The sequence below is a fragment of the Cricetulus griseus genome, chromosome 9 (genome assembly GCF_003668045.3).
Source record: "Cricetulus griseus strain 17A/GY chromosome 9, alternate assembly CriGri-PICRH-1.0, whole genome shotgun sequence".
In the NCBI taxonomy this organism is placed as follows: domain Eukaryota; kingdom Metazoa; phylum Chordata; class Mammalia; order Rodentia; family Cricetidae; genus Cricetulus; species Cricetulus griseus.
This window is the reverse complement of record NC_048602.1, coordinates 7483318-7503361: the sequence shown is the minus strand read 5'-3', so window position 1 is coordinate 7503361 and position 20044 is coordinate 7483318. Positions and strand designations below refer to the sequence as shown.

Genomic DNA, 20044 nt, shown 5'->3' with positions numbered 1-20044 from the left:
GTGACTCTGGGAAATAATAGTTCTAGTTGGTTAGTCATATGGGAATCTAGGTATTGCTGAGGCTGGCTTTTTTTTTTTTTTTTGTAGAGATAAGGTTTTACTATGTAGCCCAGGATGGCTTTGAACTCGCAATTTTCTTGTTTCCACATCAAGATGTCAAGGCAAATGGTGCAGCCCTGTAATCCTAGGAGTTGTGAGCCTGACGCAGGAGGATCCCAAGTTCAAGACTAGCATGGAGAAGAGGGAGGTGAAGACAAGTCAGCTGAGAGCTCCTAGGCCAACTACCCTGGAGTGTGGTGCAGGAGAAACAGGATGACAAGGGACCCTCCCTGCCTCAAACTAAGAGGGAATGAGAGAACTGCCCCACCCAAGGCCGCCTCCACACATGGGTGCCTCCCCCCTTCCAGGTACACACACAGAGGATATAGTCACAATGCTTGGGAAGTTGAGGCAGTGGACTGCTCTGAGTTAGATGCCAGGCTGGACTATACTGTGAGGCTGGTCTAGGCTATGGAGTGAGACCCTGTCTCTACAACCCCAAATAAAAAGAAATTAGGCTCAGTGACTTTAAGTAAGGACTTTTATCCTAGGGGAACTGGAGGGGGATGACAAAGGGGTAGAACTCAGGCTTCCTGGCACTGAAGGCAGGCAGCGAGAGGAATGCAGTGTTACGTGCTGGCCCTTTGATGGCTTTCCCGATCTCCTAGTGTGGGAACCTCAGCTCTTGTAGATCACAGAGGTCCCCATGTCTCAGGGTCCAGTTCATGAGGCCACTGGTTGGTGACATGGCAATCAGGGTATTCGGTGGGGCAGTTCCCCAAACATTCTGTCATTCTCCAGGCCTGCAGGCTGTGGCTGAGCTCCCCAAAGTCCTTGGGAAGTGGGGTGCTTGTGGGGTTCTCCCTTCTTCCCTGAAGCCCCCTCTCCTGGGCCTGTTTCCCGGAGGAGCTGGGTTCTTCCCCAGAACCCATGATTCATTCCTACTGGGGCCTTTTCACTTCTGCTTTGGGGCTAAAAATATAGGGACCTAGGAGTCCCTTTGAGCAGGCCTCCCTACACATTGCACAATGCTGCCCACGAGAGCTCTGCTGACGCAGGGACTAGCTGGGACCCGAACTGCTCCTAGGTTGTATGTGCTAAGGTCAGAGCTTACATTTCTGCACTTCTTCTTTTCTGGGCCAGGAAGCCCCTTCCTGTAGCCTCAGGTAACCCAACATTTTAGTTCCCCTTATGTACATATGGTAGAGGCAGGATTGGGGGAAGGTGGGTTTAAAAAAAGAATGCATACACCGGGATAGACCATCAGTGCCACACCCACCCAGGGCCAGGTGGGAGACAGAGGTAAGGGAGGGTCAGAGCCCTTGGAACAGAGGCGGGGGTGGGGTGTATGTCTTCAGAGGCCCAGGTGGGAGGTCCAGCCAAGGACAGAGAGCACCTGGGTGCAGCAGAGGGGAGTGTGGGCCTATGTTGCCTACAAATCTCTGCTGCCCCCTGCTGGTTATAGCTACATCGCTATGGCATGACAAATCAAACAGGAGCCACCTGTTTTACCTTAGGCCATACTTCATTCTCTCTGCCCCACCAAGACGTCAGATGCTGCCCCCAGGGCCAGCTGAGGCTGCAGTCGTCTTGCCTGTGACCTTGTTGGCACAGTCCAGCAGGGCAGTATGAATGTCCTTGGCGCAGGTAATCTGGGCTTTGATGACAGCCAGGTACTGAGGATAGGGCAAGCTGTCTGGCTGAACCGCATCTGGCTTGGTGGCCGTGGGCACCAGTGTCGGAGAATGCTTGGCACTGTCACAGCTCTGTGAAAGGCACTCGTGAGCCAGGCGCTGTGGGAAGGCAGGCAAGAGAACAGCAAGAGCATCATTTGTGGGGAGCTGCAACCACCCCCACCACTCAGCCTGGGGCTAACCTGATGACGGGCTTTGGGGCTGCACAGTCAGTGTCTGGTCTTGCCAGCCTCTTGCTGGACCATCTAGGACATGTGGCTCCTTCTCACTGAGCCTCAGTCACTAAGTGTTTTTGCTGTTGAGTCACAGACTTGCTGGGTAGACAAGGCTGGCCTCAAACCTTTCACCCTTCTACTTTATCAAGACAGCTGGGATTACAAGTATACACAACCGGCTGGTGGACAGATGGCTCTGTAGGAAAGCCGCTTGCTGCCAAGCCAGAAGGACTGGGTTCCATTTCCCCAGGACTCACATAGTGGACGTTAAGAAAACAAAACAAAACTTCCAAAGGACGTCCATCCTCTGACCTCTGCCTGGCCCACAATAAAATGTAAGATTTTCAAAAAAAATCATCAAGTGTTAACACCATGCTCAGTTAGATCCTTAATGGGCTGAATGACCACCTGTCTTGTCTGGTGAGCAGGTAAAGGTGCCACACTGTTTTCAGTGCTGACTCCCTTGATGGCACCTGCACCCGGTGCTGTCCTCTCCCTTCCCCTAGGGGCAGGACTCTATCCTGGTTCCCTTTCAAGGCTGCCAGGCTGCCACTCTCCCCACTGCTCAGGTCCCTCCTCTACACTGAGAAGGCCTGTACATCTCCTTCCAGCCTCCCACCCTCTCCCCAAACTGCTCCTCCTTGTGTGTCCTTGACAGAGCTGACTCCCTTGATAGTAGACTTCCTAATCTAGCCAAAGTACATCCATCTTGAAACAGAACTCCATCTAACTGTTCTGTGTGCCACACTGCAGCGTCCTTCCCACGCTAGACAGTGCTTGCTGAGGCCAGCAGCAACCCTGATAAGAGCCAGGCACAGGGGTACATGCCTGTACTCCCAGCAACTGGGAGGTGGATCTGGCCAGCCCCCCCCCCCCCCAGCTGGCTGGGATTTGGATTTTTCTGGGTTGTACCTGGGTCATGGTATCCACCCGCCATGTGGCTAATGAACCCTCTTTAGGGGGTAAATAGTTCCAGAAATCATCTAACACCCTTCCTAATTCCCACCATAGCCCTGGCCCTCACCCTGGAAAGCCCTGCAACAGTCCATTAGTCTGCTGGCCTGGCAAAGCCTCCCAGCTTCTATCTATCTGCCCCACCCCTACCTCACAGCTCTACTGTGACAGCCTTCTTGGCTGTGTGTCTGGAGACAGTGTTTCTCTTTGTAGCTCTGGCTGTCCTGAATTCCCTCTGTAGACCAGCCTGGCCTTGAACTCAGAGATCCTTCTGCCTCTGCCTCCCCCAAGTACAGAGAATAAAGGTGTACACCACCACCACTGCCTGGCTCAGCAGTTTTAAATATGCCCTTCATTTCCTAAAAAAAAAAAAAAAAAAAAAAAAAAAAAGGAGCCGGGCAGTGGTGGTGCACACCTTTAATCCCAGCACTCGGGAGGCAGAGGCAGATGGATCTCTGTGAGTTTGAGACCAGCCTGGTCTACACAGAGTTAGTTTCAGGATAGCCTCCAAAGCCACAGAGAAACCCTGTCTCAAAAAACAACAATAAAAAAAATGGATCCCAGCTATTTCTTACTTAAAACCCTCTGTCACTTTCCAGTGCACTTGGGTTATACCCAGAGTCTACTGAGGCCCAACCTACACACCTCAGGCAGGTCTACTGACATTCCTAAGGGAAGTGACTGTTGAGTGTGGTACTACGGAATCAATCTACAGCTTTACTCGTGCTGGGCAAACACTACCACATAGCTACATCACCAGTCTTTTACTTTTCTTTTTCTGAAACAGGTTTTGTGCTAGCCCAGGCTAACCTGGAACTTATGTATCAGCCTGTATCAGCCTCACAATTTTTTTTATTTTTCCCTCTTTTCGTGACAGGGTTTCTCTGTGTAGCTTTAGAACCTATCCTGGCACTCACCCTGGAGACCAACACTGGCCTCCAACTCAGAGATCTGCCTGCCTCTGCCTCCTGAGTGCTGGGATTAAAGGCGTGCGCAACCAATGCCCAGCCAGCCTTTCAACCGTCAAGATTACAGACATGAGCTACCATGCCCAGCTCTTCTTTTTACTTAAAAAACAAAACAAAAAACCCTTTATTTTATGTGCATCCGTAATGAAGATGTCAGATCTCCTGGAATTGAAGTTATAGATCATGTGAGCTGCCATGTGTGTGCTGGGAACTGAACCCAGGTCCTTTGGAAGAGCAGCCAGTGCTCTTAACTGCTTGCTGAACCATCTCTCCAGCCCCCTTCTTTTTACCCTTTAAAGCAAGATCTCACCTACTCACCCAGACAGGTCTTGAATTTTGACCCTCCTGCTTCAGCCTTTTTAAGCAGCTTGGAAAACAGGTCTATACTAGCAGGCTTGGTCCCTAAGGGGAATTTGTATGTGGTGAGGCTGCTGGCCAAAGGTCAACCTCCTATGTTGTTCCTCAGGACCTCTCCCCACCCCTTTTGACAGGATCTTTCACTGGGGCCTGGAGCTAGCTGGGCTGGGCTGGGCAGCTACTGAGCCTCAAAGATCCAATCCCCCCCCCCCCCAGCACTGAATGATAAGGCATGTACTGCCTAGCCCAGGTTTTTGTGTGGATGTCAGGAACCAAACTTAGGTCCTTATTGCTTGCATAGCAAACACTTTCCAAACCCACTTCTGCCTCAGTGTTGCTGCCATATTCCCCATGGACCTGGATGCTTCACTGCCTTCCCGTTCACAGCTCCTGGATTTGGCCCCAAACCAACCAGCAAAAGTTACAGCCTAAAGCTCACGCTCACATCACAGGTCCCCGTGCCCTCCCGTCAGGCCATGTCCTTGCTGCCCTTCCCTTCCAGCTGGACTGTCTTCCGAGTCACTGTCTCCCTACTCCAGTCTTCCTCATCCAACATAGCTTCATCACTCTGGTCCAGATTCCTGTCATCACAGCCTGGACCACTCCAAGCTGTCCCTCTTTGGTCTTGTATTTGTCACTGCAATGAACTAGAAGCCCTGTGAGGGCAAGAAACAGGACAGATACGGCCCCCAGCATCAGCTTAAGCACATGTTGTGTCTCACGAGGAGTGACTGGTGAGTAACCGGCTGGCTGGCTGGCTGAGGGTTCAAGGCTCAGTATGGTAGTGAATCTGTCATCATGGCTCACTCAGAATTTGGAGGCAGAAGGGTCACCGAAAGTTCAGGGCCTGCCTGATCTACAGACTAGTGTCAGGAGAGCCTGTACTACTGAACGGTACCATCTCAAAACAGCTTAAAAACAATGTTCCTGGCCGGGTGGTGGTAACACACACCTTTAACCCTAGCACTCAGGAGGTAGAGGCAGGCGGATCTCTGTGAGTTCAAGGCCAGCCTGGTCCACAGAGTGAGTTCCAGGATAGTAGGGACTACACAGACTCTAAAAAACAACCAACCAACCAACCAAAAAAAAAAAATGTTCTTGTGGGGAATTGAGCTTGGTCACAGAGTATCTAGAAAATTCCTTACCAAGCAGAGTTCCAGCTGATCGCAGAGAGCGTAAAACTCCTCTAGACACTTGTCAAATCGCTGTATGGGTCCATCACTGCTCTTTCTACAGCCAAGGAGAAAAACAAAGGCTGTTTGAGCAAGGATTTCTAATCTCTGAGACACCAGCATCAGTTATGACTAAGCAAGCCCAGGCCCAGGGGGATCCAGGCAGGGTTTGAAAGGAGGGGGCAGGGCAGGGCAGGGCAGTGGGAGGGGCGTTTCTAAAGTTGAGGTGGGGAGGGGCTTTACTCACTGTCCGTTGTCAATGTTAGTGTTCTGAATCAGGTTCTGGGCTGCAACCTTCATCAAAGTCTTAAAAGAATAATAATGAGAGAGAAAAGTAAGACGCAGGGGATCAAGCCCCACAAGGAGGGTCTGCACTCTTGAGATCCACAGGCCCGCTTTTCGGGCGGCGCCTCCGTCCCCACAGAAATCTCAGCCACTATTTCCTTAGAGGCCTCATCTCATTTGGAATCGTCACCTTTAACTTCCCAGGCGTACCCTTTACCCAGTCGAAACAGCCAGAAACGACGCGTAGGCCGGGTCTTCTTTCTGCACGGGGTTAACGACCATAAACTCACTCACCCCCCCCCCCATTTCGCACCTCCTTTGGGTTTTCTTTTAGTTTTCCGAGACAGGGTTTGTCTGTGGCTTTGGAGCCTGTCCTGGCACTCGCTCTGGAGACCAGGCTGGCCTCGAACTCACAGAGATCCTCCTGCCTCTGCCTCACGAGTGCTGGGATTAAAGGCGTGTGCCACCACCGCCCGGTCTCCTTTGGGTTTTCAAGTCAGGGTTTCTGGCTGTCCTGGCACTCGCTCTGGAGACCAGGCTGGCCTCGAACTCACAGAGATCCCCCTGCCTCAGAGCACTGCCGCCGGACAGAGCCTCGGTTTGGTCAGACACACGCTCACTCACACAGAGAGCACATTTCCCTCCTCTTCCCCGCCTGCGCTCTCTCCTCGGGTCCCCGCCGGTCCCCCGCTCGTCCCCGCTCGCCCCCCGCCCGCAGCACCTGGAGGCTCTCCTTCAGCTGCGGGATGAGCATCTTGTAGCGCTGCACGGGGTCGAAGTCCTGCTGCTGCTGCTGCAGGAGCGCACTCGGGGCGGGCCCCACCAGTTGCGGCGGCTGCGGCTGCGGCTGCGACCCGGGGCCACCGGCCGAGCCCGGACCCGACACGCCCGCCGCGGAGGAAACCGCCGAAGCCTGCTGCTGCTGCTGCTGCTGGGGCGCCGCCATCTTTCTCAGGCACAACACCGGATGTGCGTCACACGCGCGTCCGCTCCGGCTTCTCTTCAGCCTCTTCAAGGGTGTCCCGGGCCTGGTTGGCTCACTTAGCGCCGCCTCCCCGACGGGCCAGCCAATGAGAGGAGGCGATGCGTGTTCGCCTCCGCCCTCTTAAACCCGGAGGCCGTGACGGGGAGGTGACTCCACCAATCGCGAGAGCCGCTCTCCAGTAGCCCCGCCCACCCGGCCCCCGCCCGCCAATCGCTGTGAGAGGCTTCCCGCACTCGGTTTCCCCTAAGGCCTTGCGGCCCGCGGCTACCTGTCCGGCTCGTCGGTCGGCGCCCTGGTGGCTGTTGGAGCGGCGGCTGCGAGCCCGTGTCCGGCCGGTGCTGCCCGCGCTTTTCCTGCAGTGTCGTCCGAGCTCTTGTCGCCGGCCCTCCCGATCCGGCCTCCCTGTCCCCGCGGAGCCCCGGCGTCGCTCCGAGTCGGCACGCCCCTCGGCGTCGGCCCGCGCGCGGCCCCCCAGGACTCCGCCGTCGCCCGGCCGCGATGGCGCCCACCATCCAGACGCAGGCCCAGCGGGAGGACGGCCACAGGTGGGTCTCCCGCCGCCGGCTCGCTCCTGCGGAGCTGCGAGCTGCAGGCCCCGGGGCTGGGCCGCGCGGGGGCCCCGCCGGTGCCCGCCGATCGGCCCGCGGTGTGCTCGGGCGAGCGCTCAGCCCCGACCCCCGCAGGGCCGCCCTCGTAGCCTCCGCGCTCAGTCCCCGGCCAGCCGCGCAGCTCCGGGCCCCCCACCTGCGGGCTCTCGGCAGGGGACCCGGTCACCCAGTCCGCCCTCAGTCGTCCCGGTCAGTGGGGCATGGGCGGGGCGGGGGGGGGCCCGGGCGCCTGCCTTCCTTCACCGGAGCCCCGTCCCTTCGGAGATTCGGGGGAGCCCCTCTCCACACGCCCCTCTTGTCAGACTCTTGACATCTGCCCTGACATCTGCCCCTCTTTGTCACCCCCTCCCGCAGGCCCAATTCCCACCGGACCCTGCCCGAGAGGTGAGCCCCGCTGCTACGTTCTCCAGGACGGGTGGGACACGGGCGCCGGCCGGCGGGCAGCACTGACGGGGCGGTGGGGGCCTGTGTGTGTGTGTGTCTGTCTGTCTGTCTCTCTGTGTGTGTCTGTCTGTCTCTGTGTGTGTGCGTGTCAGTGTGTCTGGGTATGCATGTATGTCTGTATGTGTATGTCTTTGTGTGTGTCTGTGTGTGCATGTATACGAGTGTGTGGTATGTGTGTCTTTGTGTGTGGTATGTGTGTCTTTGTGTGTGGTATGTGTGTCTGTGTGTGTCTGTGTATGTCTATCTGTGAGGTATGTGTGTGTATGTCTGTCTTTCTGTCCTGTGTGCATGTGTGTGTGTGTGTCTGTGTGTGTAGTATGTGTCTGTCCTGTATGCGTGTGTCTGTGTGCGTGCGTGCTTGTGTGTGTGTGTGTGTGTGTCTGTCTGTCTCTGTGTGCGTGCGTGTCAGTGTGTCTGGGTATGCATGTATGTCTGTATGTGTATGTCTTTGTGTGTGTCTGTGTGTGCATGTATACGAGTGTGTGGTATGTGTGTCTTTGTGTGTGGTATGTGTGTCTTTGTGTGTGGTATGTGTGTCTTTGTGTGTGGTATGTGTGTCTGTGTGTGTCTGTGTATGTCTATCTGTGAGGTATGTGTGTGTATGTCTGTCTTTCTGTCCTGTGTGCATGTGTGTGTGTGTGTGTCTGTGTGTGTAGTATGTGTCTGTCCTGTATGCGTGTGTCTGTGTGCGTGCGTGTTTGTGTGTGTGTGTGTGTGTCTGTCTGTCTGTGTGTGGTATGTGTGTGTATGTGTATGTCTGTGTTGTGTGCATGTGTCTGTGTGTCTGTGTGTGTCTCTGTGTGTGGTATGTGTGTCTGTGGGTGTGTACGTGCGTGTATCTCACAAACTGGCCCTGGATATGTGTGTGTGTGTGTGTGTGTGTGTGTGTCTGTGTGTGCCTGTGTTTTTGACTATCTCACCAAGTGGCCCTGGATGACCTCAAACTCATTATCCTGGTGCCTCAGCCTCCTGGGTGCTGGGACTGCAGGTCTGTGGCCGTGCCCAGCAGCAGAGGCCTAGTTTTAAAAAAAAGGTGTGCGTACCCCTTAGCTGTGTGTGGCAGTCAAGACTTGTTAGTCACAGTCACTTCTTTCCTTACACAATATAGACATAGCTCTGAGATGTTAAACTCGGGTCCTCAGGCATGACAGCGGATGATCCATCTTGTCAGCCTGAGACTGTTGTTTTAAAAATTATTCCTGCCGGGTGGTGGTGCACGCCTTTAATCCCAGCACTCAGGAGTCAGAGGCAGGTGGATCTCTGTGAGTTCAAGACCAACCAGACCGACCTGGTCTGTAAGAGTTAGTTCCAGGACACCCTCCAAAGTCACAGAGAAACCCTGCCTTGAAAAACCAAAACAAATTTTTTTTTTTTTTTTTTTTTTTTTTGAGGCAGGATTTGTGTAACTGTCCTGCCTGTCCTGGAATTCACTCTGTAGACCAGGTGGCCTCGAACTTGAGATCCGTCTGTCTCTGACTCCTAGTGCTGGGTTAAAGGCAAGTGCCACTACTGCCTAGCATTTATTTGAGACAGCTTCATTCTGTATCCCTGACTGGCCTGGAACTCACTATGTCAACCATCACTAGCCTAAACTCTCAGTGATCTATTTCCCAAGTGCAGGGGTTCAAGGCCTGTGCCATCAACCTCAGCTATTTCTGTTATTTTTTCGTTAGGTGTATGTGCATGTTTGTGATACCTCTGTCTACACAGACCACAGGTGTGGGATCCCCCAGATCTGTAGTTACGGTGGTTGTCAGTAGGCTGATGTGAGTTCTAGGAGCCAAACTGGGGTCTGATGCAGGATAAATACTCCCTCTTCACTGCTGAGTCATCTCTGCAGGCCTGTGAGGCCTAATTCTGAACCACCGCTTCCCTAGGTCTGGAGTAGTCTGCCGAGTCAAATACTGCAATAGCCTTCCCGACATCCCATTTGACCCTAAGTTCATCACCTACCCCTTTGACCAGAACAGGTAAGACTGAGCTCAAGGGTGGAGCAACTACTAAAAAATAGTTGACTGAAGGTAAGGCCTGCTTATTTCACTGCCTCTTCCTTCCCTGTGCCAGCATATAGGAGGTGCTCAATAAATACTAACAGAGACCCTTCTGAGAAGCTGCCAATGCTTCCAACATTGCTTACTGAGTTCTTCTCCACAGAGGCTTAGCTTCTAGGAGGGAGGGTGTGGGGGGTGAGGGTGGATCAGGAAATTATAACAGGCATGTTTTCCCACCCAGGTTTGTTCAGTACAAAGCAACTTCCTTGGAGAAACAGCACAAACATGACCTTCTGACTGAGCCAGACCTGGGGGTCACCATTGATCTCATCAACCCCGACACCTACCGCATTGATCCCAATGGTGTGTGGGGAGACAGGGAGGGTCTGCTGTAGGCCAGCAAAGACCAGGCCTGGGCATCCCTCACAGTCCTGCCCTCAATCCTTAGTTCTCCTGGATCCAGCTGATGAGAAGCTTTTGGAAGAGGAAATTCAGGCTCCCACCAGCTCTAAGAGGTGAGGTGGTGCCGGGTACTGGGTGGGCTCTGCCAAGCATGGGATCCTGAGGTGCCTGGTCTTCTACTCCAGATCCCAGCAGCATGCGAAGGTGGTGCCATGGATGCGGAAGACAGAGTATATCTCCACTGAGTTCAACAGATACGGTATTTCCAATGAGAAGCCTGAGGTCAAGTAAGTGACAGACAGGTTGTAAAGGGAGGGCAGGGGCCAAACTTTAGAGATGCCCAGAGGCCCCTAATGACCTTCTCTTCACTCCTAGGATTGGGGTTTCTGTGAAGCAGCAGTTCACAGAGGAAGAAATATACAAAGACAGGGACAGCCAGATCACGGCTATTGAGAAGACTTTTGAAGATGCCCAGAAATCGGTAATTGGGGGAATGGGATAAAAGCAAAAGTGTGGCTTGGGTTTTTCCTGTTTCTCACCCTTTTTGTTCTACCAGATCTCCCAGCATTACAGCAAGCCCCGAGTGACACCAGTGGAGGTCATGCCTGTCTTCCCAGATTTCAAGGTCAGGCTTGGGTGGGAGGCAGGGGCAAACTCCGTATGCCTATCCAGTCCAGACTAACTTCAGTCCTTCTGTTTCCCAGATGTGGATCAACCCTTGTGCTCAGGTCATTTTTGACTCAGACCCGGCCCCTAAGGACACGAGTGGAGCAGCTGCACTAGAGATGATGTCTCAGGCCATGATCAGGTCAGTGGTCCTGGTTCTTGTTGTCTCTCCCCCATTTGGGTGTATTTGAGATAGGGTATGATCCTGTTGCCCAGGCTGACCCCCAACTCCTGGCATTCCTCTTGCCTCAATTTACAGGCATGCATCACCATACCCAGCTGTTTTTGTTTTTTTCCCTTTCGTGTTTTTTTTTTTTTGGGGGGGGGGGGTTTCGAGACAGGGTTTCTGTGTGGCTTTGGATTGATCTCATCAACCCCGACACCTACCGCATTGATCCCAATGGTATGTGGGGAGACAGGGAGGCGAGCCTGTCCTGGAACTAGCTCTTGTAGACCAGGCTGGTCTCGAACTCACAGAGATCCACCTGCCTCAGCCTCCGGAGTGCTGGGATTACAGGCGTGCGCCACCAACGCCCGGCCCTTTCGTGTTTTTTGAGATAGAGTTTCTCTGTGGAACAGTTCTGGCTGTCTAGCTCAAGGTTTCTCTGTAGCTTTGGATACTGTCCTGGAACTTGCAGACCAGGCTGGCCTCAAACTCATAGAGATCCACCTGCCTCTGCCTCCCAAGCCCTGGGATTGAAGGTGTGCGCCACCACTGCCCTCTTTGTTACTTCTTTGCTCTCTTCTCCCCACAACCAGGGGCATGATGGATGAGGAAGGGAACCAGTTTGTGGCTTATTTTCTGCCTGTGGAAGAGACACTAAAGAAACGAAAACGGGACCAGGAGGAAGAGATGGACTATGCACCAGATGATGTGTAAGGGTTTAGTTTTTGGGAATTGAGAATATGTACCCTTTACTCCTCAGGAGCAAATGGGCTGACTCTGTGCCTCTACCTCAGGTATGACTACAAGATCGCTCGGGAATACAATTGGAATGTGAAGAACAAAGCCAGTAAGGGCTATGAGGAGAACTATTTCTTCATCTTCCGAGAGGGCGATGGGGTTTACTACAATGAGCTGGAGACCAGGTACTCAGCACTGTTTTATGAATCTGGCCCTGTATTTACTTTTTGGGTTTTTTTTTTTTTTTTTTTTGAGACAAGAGTTTCTCTGTGGCTTTGGAGGCTGTCCTGGAAGTAGCTCTTTTAGTTTTTCAAGATAGGGCTTCTCTCTGTAGTCTCTGCTGACCTTGAACTCACTCTGTAGACCAGGCTGGCCTCAAACTCAGAGATCCACCTGTCTCTGTCTCCTGAGTGTTGGGACTAAAGGTGTGCGCCAATAGTATTCTTCTGGCTCTGTGTTTTTGAGGCCACAGAAGAACTACCCTGAGGTCATTATGTACCTAAGGATCTGCTGCATGTACTTTGTGAGAGCAGCAGGAGCCTGCTTATGAATGTGGGCTTGACCTGACTCTGGTTCTAATACCATAAACCAGAAAAAAAAAAATCTTTACATAACACAGGATATAAACATGGTCATTTTTCTCACACATGCTAGGCAAGTGCCCTGCTATTAAGATACATCCCTCGTTTCTACAGTGTTATTAGTTTTGTATATGTGATTTGGGTTGCTGTCAGTTGTTTCCCCGTGCTTGTATTTTGTATGCGTACTATGATAGGAAGTCAGGATAACCCCCCCCCCTCCACCATGGCGCTGGACCAGCCGAACCACCTCCCCGACCCTTGAGCGGGTTTTAAATGAAGTACCTGACCAAAAAGTGTCAATTCAGAACTCTCCTCTGAGGGCTGAATGTTAACTTGTCCTGTTGCCTGTGGTTTGAGTTTCTGCTGAGTGCAGAGATGACAGGTTCTGATCATGTAGTTGGGCTGAGGATGTGACAATAGGCCGGTGACAACACTAGTGATTAGTACAGTCCAGCCTCAGTCTACTGTTGCTATGTCCTTCCTATTTAAAAGCCAGAAACCCAAAATTTGCCACTTCCTTGTTTTTAAAAGTTGGGTAAGGGGCCTGGGGAAATTGCTTAGCCGTGAAGCACACTGCCTGTTCTTCCAGCCTGTCAACACTAGTTGCCAGGAAAATCTGATGCCCTCTTCTGGCTTCTGAGGGCACTGCATACATGGTACATACACAAAACACCCATTCACTTAAAAAAAATTAAAGCCAAAAACTTAAAATTGGGTAAATCAAATCACAGACATTAACTCTCCATAATTCTCATGTACACTGTATGTATACTCTGTACTCTGCTATGCTCTGGGCCAAACAGTGATAGGGAACCAGGTGTCTAGTGAGACGGTCTTTAACTGAATCTTCCCCCTTCTGCAATTGTCCACTACAGGGTCCGTCTTAGTAAGCGTCGGGCCAAGGCTGGGGTTCAGTCAGGCACCAATGCCCTGCTTGTGGTCAAACACCGGGACATGAATGAGAAGGAATTAGAAGCTCAGGTAACAAACTCTGCTGGCCTAGGACCCCCACGGGACCCCCACGGGGAGGCTAGCGGTGGGTGAGGACAGAACACACCCTCCATCTTCGTCCCAATTCACTGGTTCTAGGAGGCACGAAAGGCCCAGTTGGAAAACCACGAACCAGAGGAGGAGGAGGAGGAGGAGATGGAGGCTGAAGAGAAGGAAGCTGGGGGCTCAGGTAAAGGAGTGGTCACACCCTTTCCTGGGAGCTCTGGGAAGGCGGCAGGCAGTGGGGGTCTCACCTGTCCTTGCTTCCTGGCAGATGAGGAGCAGGAGAAAGGCAGCAGCAGTGAGAAGGAAGGCAGCGAGGACGAGCGCTCTGGCAGCGAGAGCGACCGGGAGGAGGGTGACAGGGAGGAGGGAAGCGACAAGAGTGGCAGCGGCGAGGATGAGAGCAGCGAGGACGAAGCTCGTGCTGCCCGCGACAAGGAAGAGATTTTCGGCAGCGACGCTGATTCAGAGGACGATGCCGACTCTGATGAGGAGGACAGAGGGCAGGCCCGTGGGGGCAGTGACAATGACTCGGACAGTGGCAGTGATGGGGGCGGCCAGCGGAGCCGCAGCCAGAGCCGGAGCCGAAGTGCCAGCCCTTTCCAAAGTGGCAGCGAGCACTCAGCTCAGGAGGATGGCAGTGAAGCTGCAGCTTCTGATTCCAGTGAGGCTGAGAGTGACAGTGACTGAGCCGCGAGGCCTCCTGAGGCCAGCGCACACACCGTTAGGGCAGGGAAGCACTTTTCTAGCTGTCTGTTTTGTGAGCCCCTTGTTCGTCCCCACCCCTCGAATCTTTGCTGTTAATAAAGTCAACTTCTCTTGACTTCACCTCCCAGAGCTTCAGTTCTTCGTCCCCTCCAACCCATCCCTACCCCAGGTGCTCCATGACCTCCGCCTGAAGCACAAACGCAAAGCCCCATGGACTTCCCAAGAAATGCATTGCAACAAAAATCACAATCTTTTTGGTTTTTTTTTTTTTTTTTTTTTTTTTTCCAAAATAAGCCCAGACCATTAACAATTGAAACTCCAACAAATAAGTCTTCTCCAACAGCGAGAAAATGTACAGTTACTCAAAGCTGATTCTGCCAGTGGGGCTGGGGACAAAAGTGGGTAGGGTAGGGTGAAACCATGGAGGGGATGGGGGAGGAGGAGGGTCAGGGTCCTGCCTGTCAGAGTGGGGCCGCCTGCGTCCTGCACTCTGCTGTCGGGTGGGGGGCAAGCTCTCACCTCCCTCTCGGGGAGGGTATCCCTTACCACCTTCCAGTGCCAAGCAGGGTCAGTCACCCTGATGGGAAGTGAACAAGACAAGACTAGACCAGCTCGTGGAGGTGAGGGTCCCATGAGAGGGAAACCTGCTCGTTTTAAACAGGTGGCCTTTCACCCCACTTCCCAGTTAGTGGGAGGGCCAGAGAAGCCTGGGAGTTAGAGGGAATGAGCAAAGGCACAGAAACCTGGAGGGCCGGGGTGGGGACTTGCATAGGTTGATGAGTGTGCAAGAGGTACATAAATACACCTGACACCCCGCCCAGCCCGGCACTGGGAGAGGTGGTGGGGACCACAGGCAGGTCCCCATTGCCACTCTACCCCCTGGCTTCTTCTCCCTCCCTGGGCTCATAGCTGGGGAGGGCCACAGACCAGGAGGCAGGGCAAGGTCTGGGGGATGGGCTGATAGTGCAGGGAAGGCTGTGGTTTTCATTTTTTTTTTTTTTTTTTTTGGTTTTTTGTTTTTTCCCAACATTTTGTATCTTTAATAACATACACAATGGTTACCAGCCATATTCATAACAAAAGTTATTCATAAAATGTATCTAAAAATAACATTTTTTTCCTTTTCGTGTGAAAAGCTTGAGAATGTCCCAATGAGGGTGTAGGTTGAGAGGGGAAGAGGAGTTTGGAATAGGGAACCCTGGCTTCCCCACAGCCTGAACCCCCAAATTCCCTCCCTCCACCTGGGCCCCAGCACCAGCCCTCATCAGTAATGGGGCAGAGGGTTTGTTTGTGTGACTCAGGCTGGGCCGCACCTCTGGGTTATGATATAGTGTTCCACTTACATGAGGTCATGACATAATGGGGTTGGGGAAGGCTGACAGAAAGAGGGGTAGGCAAGAAAACAAAAACCAACAATCCCCTTTCCCTGGTTCCTACCCACAAGTCTTTTGCTAACAGACCTGGGGAGCAGAGAAGGGTTATGTTGGTGGGGAAAGGGGACATTAAGGCAACAGACTTCCTGACCTCACTGCGGGCCTGGGGCTGCCCACCTTCAACCTCTGCATCTGGGAGCCAGGGCTGGGATGGGGAAGGGCGAGGGGGTCTGGAGGAGGGGGCTCTGCCCTCTCCTCTCATAAAGTTCAGGCTCCCCCTGCCACTGTCCTGGCTCAGAGAGAGGCCTGGGGATTCTAAAAATGAGAGGGAATGATCAGAGAAAAACCGTTAAGAACTATATAAATATGTATCTTAAATAGGCCTAAGAAATTAATTGTAGAGAACCTCTGATAAACAGGGCAAGAAGAGGGGGGAGGAAGGTGGTGGCTGTCCTGGGGAATGGTGGGTAGGAACCAGGGGAGAGGGGCTCTTCTCCAGTGACATACTGGAGAGCAGGCTGTCCACACTGCTTCCCCCACTGTTGTGTTTCTGAAGGGCAGGCTGCACAAGGTGGTGGTCAGTTTGTCTCTAAGGAAGTCTGCTCTCTCGGGGAAGGACAGGTGTCAGCCGTCTAGAGGAGGCAGGGGTGGGATGGGGATGGTGGGGGATTTGGGAGGGAAGGGGTAGGCAGTCTGGCCAGTCCTTGCCCCTTGCCCCTGGCTGCCCTCTCTGACCCCCGGCCTCAGCTGAGATCCCTCAATGGGCCTGGGAGTGAGCAAGGCGTGTGCCAATGTTAAACAAAAGTTAAGAGGATGAGTAGAAAAATATCAGAATGTATAGCTGCGCCAGCCCACCCTCTCGCTGCCGAGAAGAAGCCTGTTGGGGGATGGCCCCCGCCCGCCGCCCAGGGAGCCTATGGGTGCGCTGGGCTGTGGGTCCCGTCAGATGGTGGAGGTTTTGTCTGTCCCATCTGTGGTAAGAAAGGGAGGAAGGGAGGAAGATCAGGAGCTGGTGGGAGGCCTGAGGAAAGGCACTCACATAGCCTGTCATCCCAGGCAGGCCCTCCCTGGAGTCTGGCCTCCCCTTGGGACCCTCAGGATGGCTCCAAGTTGCTGGGTTCAGAGCTGGAGATGCTGGGTAGATGGGAGCTAGGTCAGGGGAAGAGGAAATGCTCACCACCCAAGGCGTGTTCTGTCATGCTCAGACACAGAGACTCCAGGGTGGGATTGATCTCCAGGTCAGGCCCAGGTACCGGGCAATCTGTGTGGGAGAGATGATAATGATGGTGGTGAGGGGAGGAGCAAGCAGAATGGAAAGACAGAGGATGGGAGACAGAGAATGCTGCCACGGGCCTGGACACACCCAGGCCTACGAGGTTCACAAAGAAGGCAGACAGACAGCCAATGGAGGGGTTTGGCAATGCAGGAAAGGCCAGACTTTTCAGACAGGAAGTGATGGGAAGCTGAGGGAGCATTCCTGGAGGCCACACACAGGCCTTGACTGTTATGGACATGGATTCCAAGTTGCCTAGGGCAGTCTGGGCACATGCCCCAGACACTGGGCAGCTTTCTGTTGATTGATGGCTCACTGTCTATGCTTGGTGTAAAAGTTAAGCTAAAGCCCTTCCTGTGCCCACTTGGACTTGTTCCTCCAAACAGGATGTAAGCCAGGCAGGCTCAACAGGTACCTTGAATAGGACAGCTGCCATGGAGTCTATCCTCAAAGCACTTCTCAAAAGGGCCTATTTATATTTAGCACCTGCAGGAGAGCTCAAGTCTCACACTGCTAAGCACAAAAGTGCTTAGTCAGAGATTTGAGCTGTACTCCTAGGGTCTGACTCCTATCTCAAGTCTCATCTTTCACCACCAGCCATCTAAACCCTGAGGTTAATCCTAGGGAGACCCCATCTCTCTTAAAAACAAAACAAACAAAAAACCGAGCTTTAAACTTGAACACTCTTTGTAGCTGATTGGTAGCTGGTAAGGTGAGAAAAACTTGCGCACCCTTCCTTCCCGTGACTTCAAGTGCAGGAAGGTTGCCTGACTGGCTGACACGCTGGCTGGATCCATTCCCACCTTCTGCACACGTGGCACACCCATTCATTCAACAGCACTCACGCAGTAAACGCTTCTAGTGTGCCCAGCCCTGCCCTGGATGGACACAGACTCTCTGGCACCACAGATGGAGGCCTTCAGCAAGTATTTCATCAATTCAGAAACTTTACTGGGCTACAGAGTTTTGAGTGCAAGAACCTGGATCACCTGCAAATCTAAGACCTGTCCAAAGCAGCCCACTGAAGCCAGCTTCTTGTCATAGATGCCATGCCCAGGCCAAGCATGCAGTAGACCAGCCAGGAGTCACCCTCCTTTGGCCAGTCAAGAAGGGACCCAGAGCTAGCGGTCTGCCACCTGCCACTCAACCCTCCTGACCTCTGACCTCCAGGTTGGTGTGAGCAGAAGAAAAGAAGTCCACCTTCACCACCCTTTACCACAGAACCTCATTAAGAGGTAGAGTCATTGGCTCCAGCAGTCACTAGCCTCTGACAGAACCCAGGTGGGCTGACAGGATACAAATTCCTCCATAAAACCATCACTAACCTCTCAGGCTCAACCCCTTCTGAGTATTAATTGAACCTATTAAAGACAGTGAAAGATCAATACCAACACTGAGACCGTGAGACAGGGAAGAAAAGACAGGTAAGCAGAGGGGAAATGAGGTAGAAGTAATGAAGGGAAGAGAGCCCCAGCAGACTTAGTGGACACAGACGGAAAACGCCTCCCTAAAAGACACGGGGAGTGAGAGATGGTGCACAGCCTACAGAGACCTAATGCAAACCCAGACACAAGAGTGGATGAGAACAGGTGGATGAGGAGACAAAAATCAACTGAGGAGGCTGACCAGGCTAAATGCCAGAGGCAGGAGAGCTCACCTGGAGGGAACATGAGAATAGCCTGGGGTGACGAGTGGACGGGGAGCGAGTGAGTGCGCTGCACAGAGCTGCGGCTCTGGCTGGGCATGCTGTTACTGCCTCCAGGGTTGGCAAACCACAGGTTCTGCATACAACATGGGGAGAAAGTGTCAGGGGGAGTGAGAGAGACCCAGGCCCAAGGCCCAAGGGCCAAGAAACACATCCCAGGTACTGCACCCCAACCCAGAAGCACTTGGACTCCCACAGCAGCCGGCTCACCTGTCGGCCCTGACCCCCGAGACTGGGGCTGGTAAGGGCATGTCGAGGAGAGACACCTCCAATGCCTGAAGGGCTCAGGAGGCCCATCCTGCCAGGTGGGAGGGCCCGAGGAGGCATTGGGAACTGCCGCTGGGTCCGTCGGGCCACACCCATCCCCACAGAGCCAGCTATGGGGAGCGAGTTGGAGCCAAATGCCCAGCTGTCAGAGAACAGAGAGCAGGGTGTTAGCTTAGGCAGAAGGGCCACATCTTTTATCCTTCCCTCAACTCCAGTGAGTAGGACAAAACACCAATCTTCCCTGAGCAAGGATTCCTTGACTACGTCCTTGTACCCTACATTCTTATATCCTCTTGATCCAAGATGGATTTGGGAAACATTGAGAGGTTTCCTTGCTGTACCCTCAAAGCAGTTCTCCAAACATCACTTCTCAAGGGAGAAATGTGTTGTCTGGTGTGAGAAGGGACCCCCCAGAGCCTTCTGCGTATAGATAAGGAGACAAAGGTATTGGCTGAGCAGGGTCTACATCACAGATGCACTGGGTTTTGGCCACTTCAGCATCCTCCTGCTCTTTCTTTTTCTGTGGTTATGGGATGGAAGCCAGGGCCTCAGCACAATAGGCAAGTTCTCGGTATACAATGCCTCAGACCTTGCATACCTGTACTGTTGGGTCAGACTAGCTCCCTTTCTTTGTTATCTGTTCCACAAGACAGGGCATACTCACTGAGCTCTTTCTCTCTGGGACAGGGAGCTGATAACAAAGTATACAATGGGTCCACAACATGGCTGAGCAGGTAAAAGTGCTTGCCACCTGAGGACCTGAGTTTGACCCCCTGGGACCCAGACAGTATAAGAAGAGAACTGATGGCTGGGCGCTGGTGGCGCACACCTTTAATCCCAGCACTCAGGAGACAGAGGCAGGTGGATCTCTATGAGTTCGAGGCCAGCCTGGTCTCCAGAGTGAGTGCCAGGATAGGCTCCAAAGCTACACAGAGAAACCTGTCTTGAAAAAGAACAAAAAACAACAAAAAAAGAGAGAACTGACTCCTAAAGTTGTCCTCTGATCCATCCTCACACGTGCACCACGGCATGCTCTTCCACACACACTCACACACAAAGGCTGAGAAAAGAGCACTGTGAACTTGCAGGCTCTCCCTGCAGCAGCTGCAAAGCAAGTTCACTGCTCTACCCAGTATCTACTTCCACGCTCTGTAGCATGTAAGCTAGATCATGTGGTATAAAGCTAGTCATCTCCCCGAAAATCTGTCAGAGCCAGAACCCCACTTTGTTCTCCAGATTTGAAAGAATGTTCCCTCTCCCTCCCTTCAAAGCCCCATGGGGGCCTATGGCCATGATGATACATGTCCCCTAAGGAAGCCTCTCCCTCTTCAGAGCCCCACCTCTTAAGTTTTTCTGAAGGGTAATCAAATGTCAGTCTCTTTCCATGAACCCCACCTCTCCATCCCCCAGTCATAGAAATCTACTTGCCTCTACCTTCTGAGAGCTGGGATTAAAGTCCT

General features: G+C 53.0%; 3 protein-coding genes across 4 annotated transcripts in view; 1 reads left to right on the top strand and 2 right to left on the bottom strand.

Moving 5' to 3' along the window:
* Nucleotides 1-562: 562 nt before the first annotated feature.
* On the bottom strand, nucleotides 563-6664 carry Med29 (mediator complex subunit 29). The gene is made up of 4 exons (XM_027430501.2): nucleotides 6406-6664; nucleotides 5647-5705; nucleotides 5373-5457; nucleotides 563-1832 (listed from the first exon to the last, which is right to left on the bottom strand). Exons 1-4 carry the CDS (start codon nucleotides 6628-6630, stop codon nucleotides 1590-1592), a joined length of 612 nt encoding a protein of 203 aa, XP_027286302.1. The 5' UTR covers nucleotides 6631-6664; the 3' UTR covers nucleotides 563-1589.
* A 256-nt stretch (nucleotides 6665-6920) lies between these two features.
* Paf1 (PAF1 homolog, Paf1/RNA polymerase II complex component) lies at nucleotides 6921-14086 on the top strand. The gene is made up of 14 exons (XM_027430504.2): nucleotides 6921-7214; nucleotides 7632-7661; nucleotides 9599-9691; nucleotides 9954-10075; nucleotides 10161-10227; nucleotides 10300-10401; nucleotides 10490-10595; nucleotides 10671-10739; nucleotides 10819-10922; nucleotides 11540-11656; nucleotides 11741-11869; nucleotides 13141-13246; nucleotides 13355-13445; nucleotides 13530-14086. The coding sequence occupies exons 1-14, from the start codon at nucleotides 7168-7170 to the stop codon at nucleotides 13946-13948; spliced, it is 1602 nt and encodes a 533-aa protein (XP_027286305.1). The 5' UTR covers nucleotides 6921-7167; the 3' UTR covers nucleotides 13949-14086.
* An 866-nt stretch (nucleotides 14087-14952) lies between these two features.
* Samd4b (sterile alpha motif domain containing 4B) overlaps nucleotides 14953-20044 on the bottom strand; it is a 37840-nt gene continuing 32748 nt past the window's right edge. Inside the window, exons 9-12 of one of the 2 annotated variants that reach the window (XM_027430502.2) lie at nucleotides 18528-18726; nucleotides 18270-18393; nucleotides 16517-16600; nucleotides 14953-16310 (exon numbers count right to left, since the gene is read on the bottom strand). In XM_027430502.2, the coding sequence (XP_027286303.1) occupies nucleotides 16282-16310; nucleotides 16517-16600; nucleotides 18270-18393; nucleotides 18528-18726 (436 nt within the window). In that variant the 3' untranslated portion in view covers nucleotides 14953-16281. The remainder of the gene's footprint in view (nucleotides 16311-16516; nucleotides 16601-18269; nucleotides 18394-18527; nucleotides 18727-20044) is intronic. The other variant, XM_027430503.2, reaches the window with a different exon arrangement.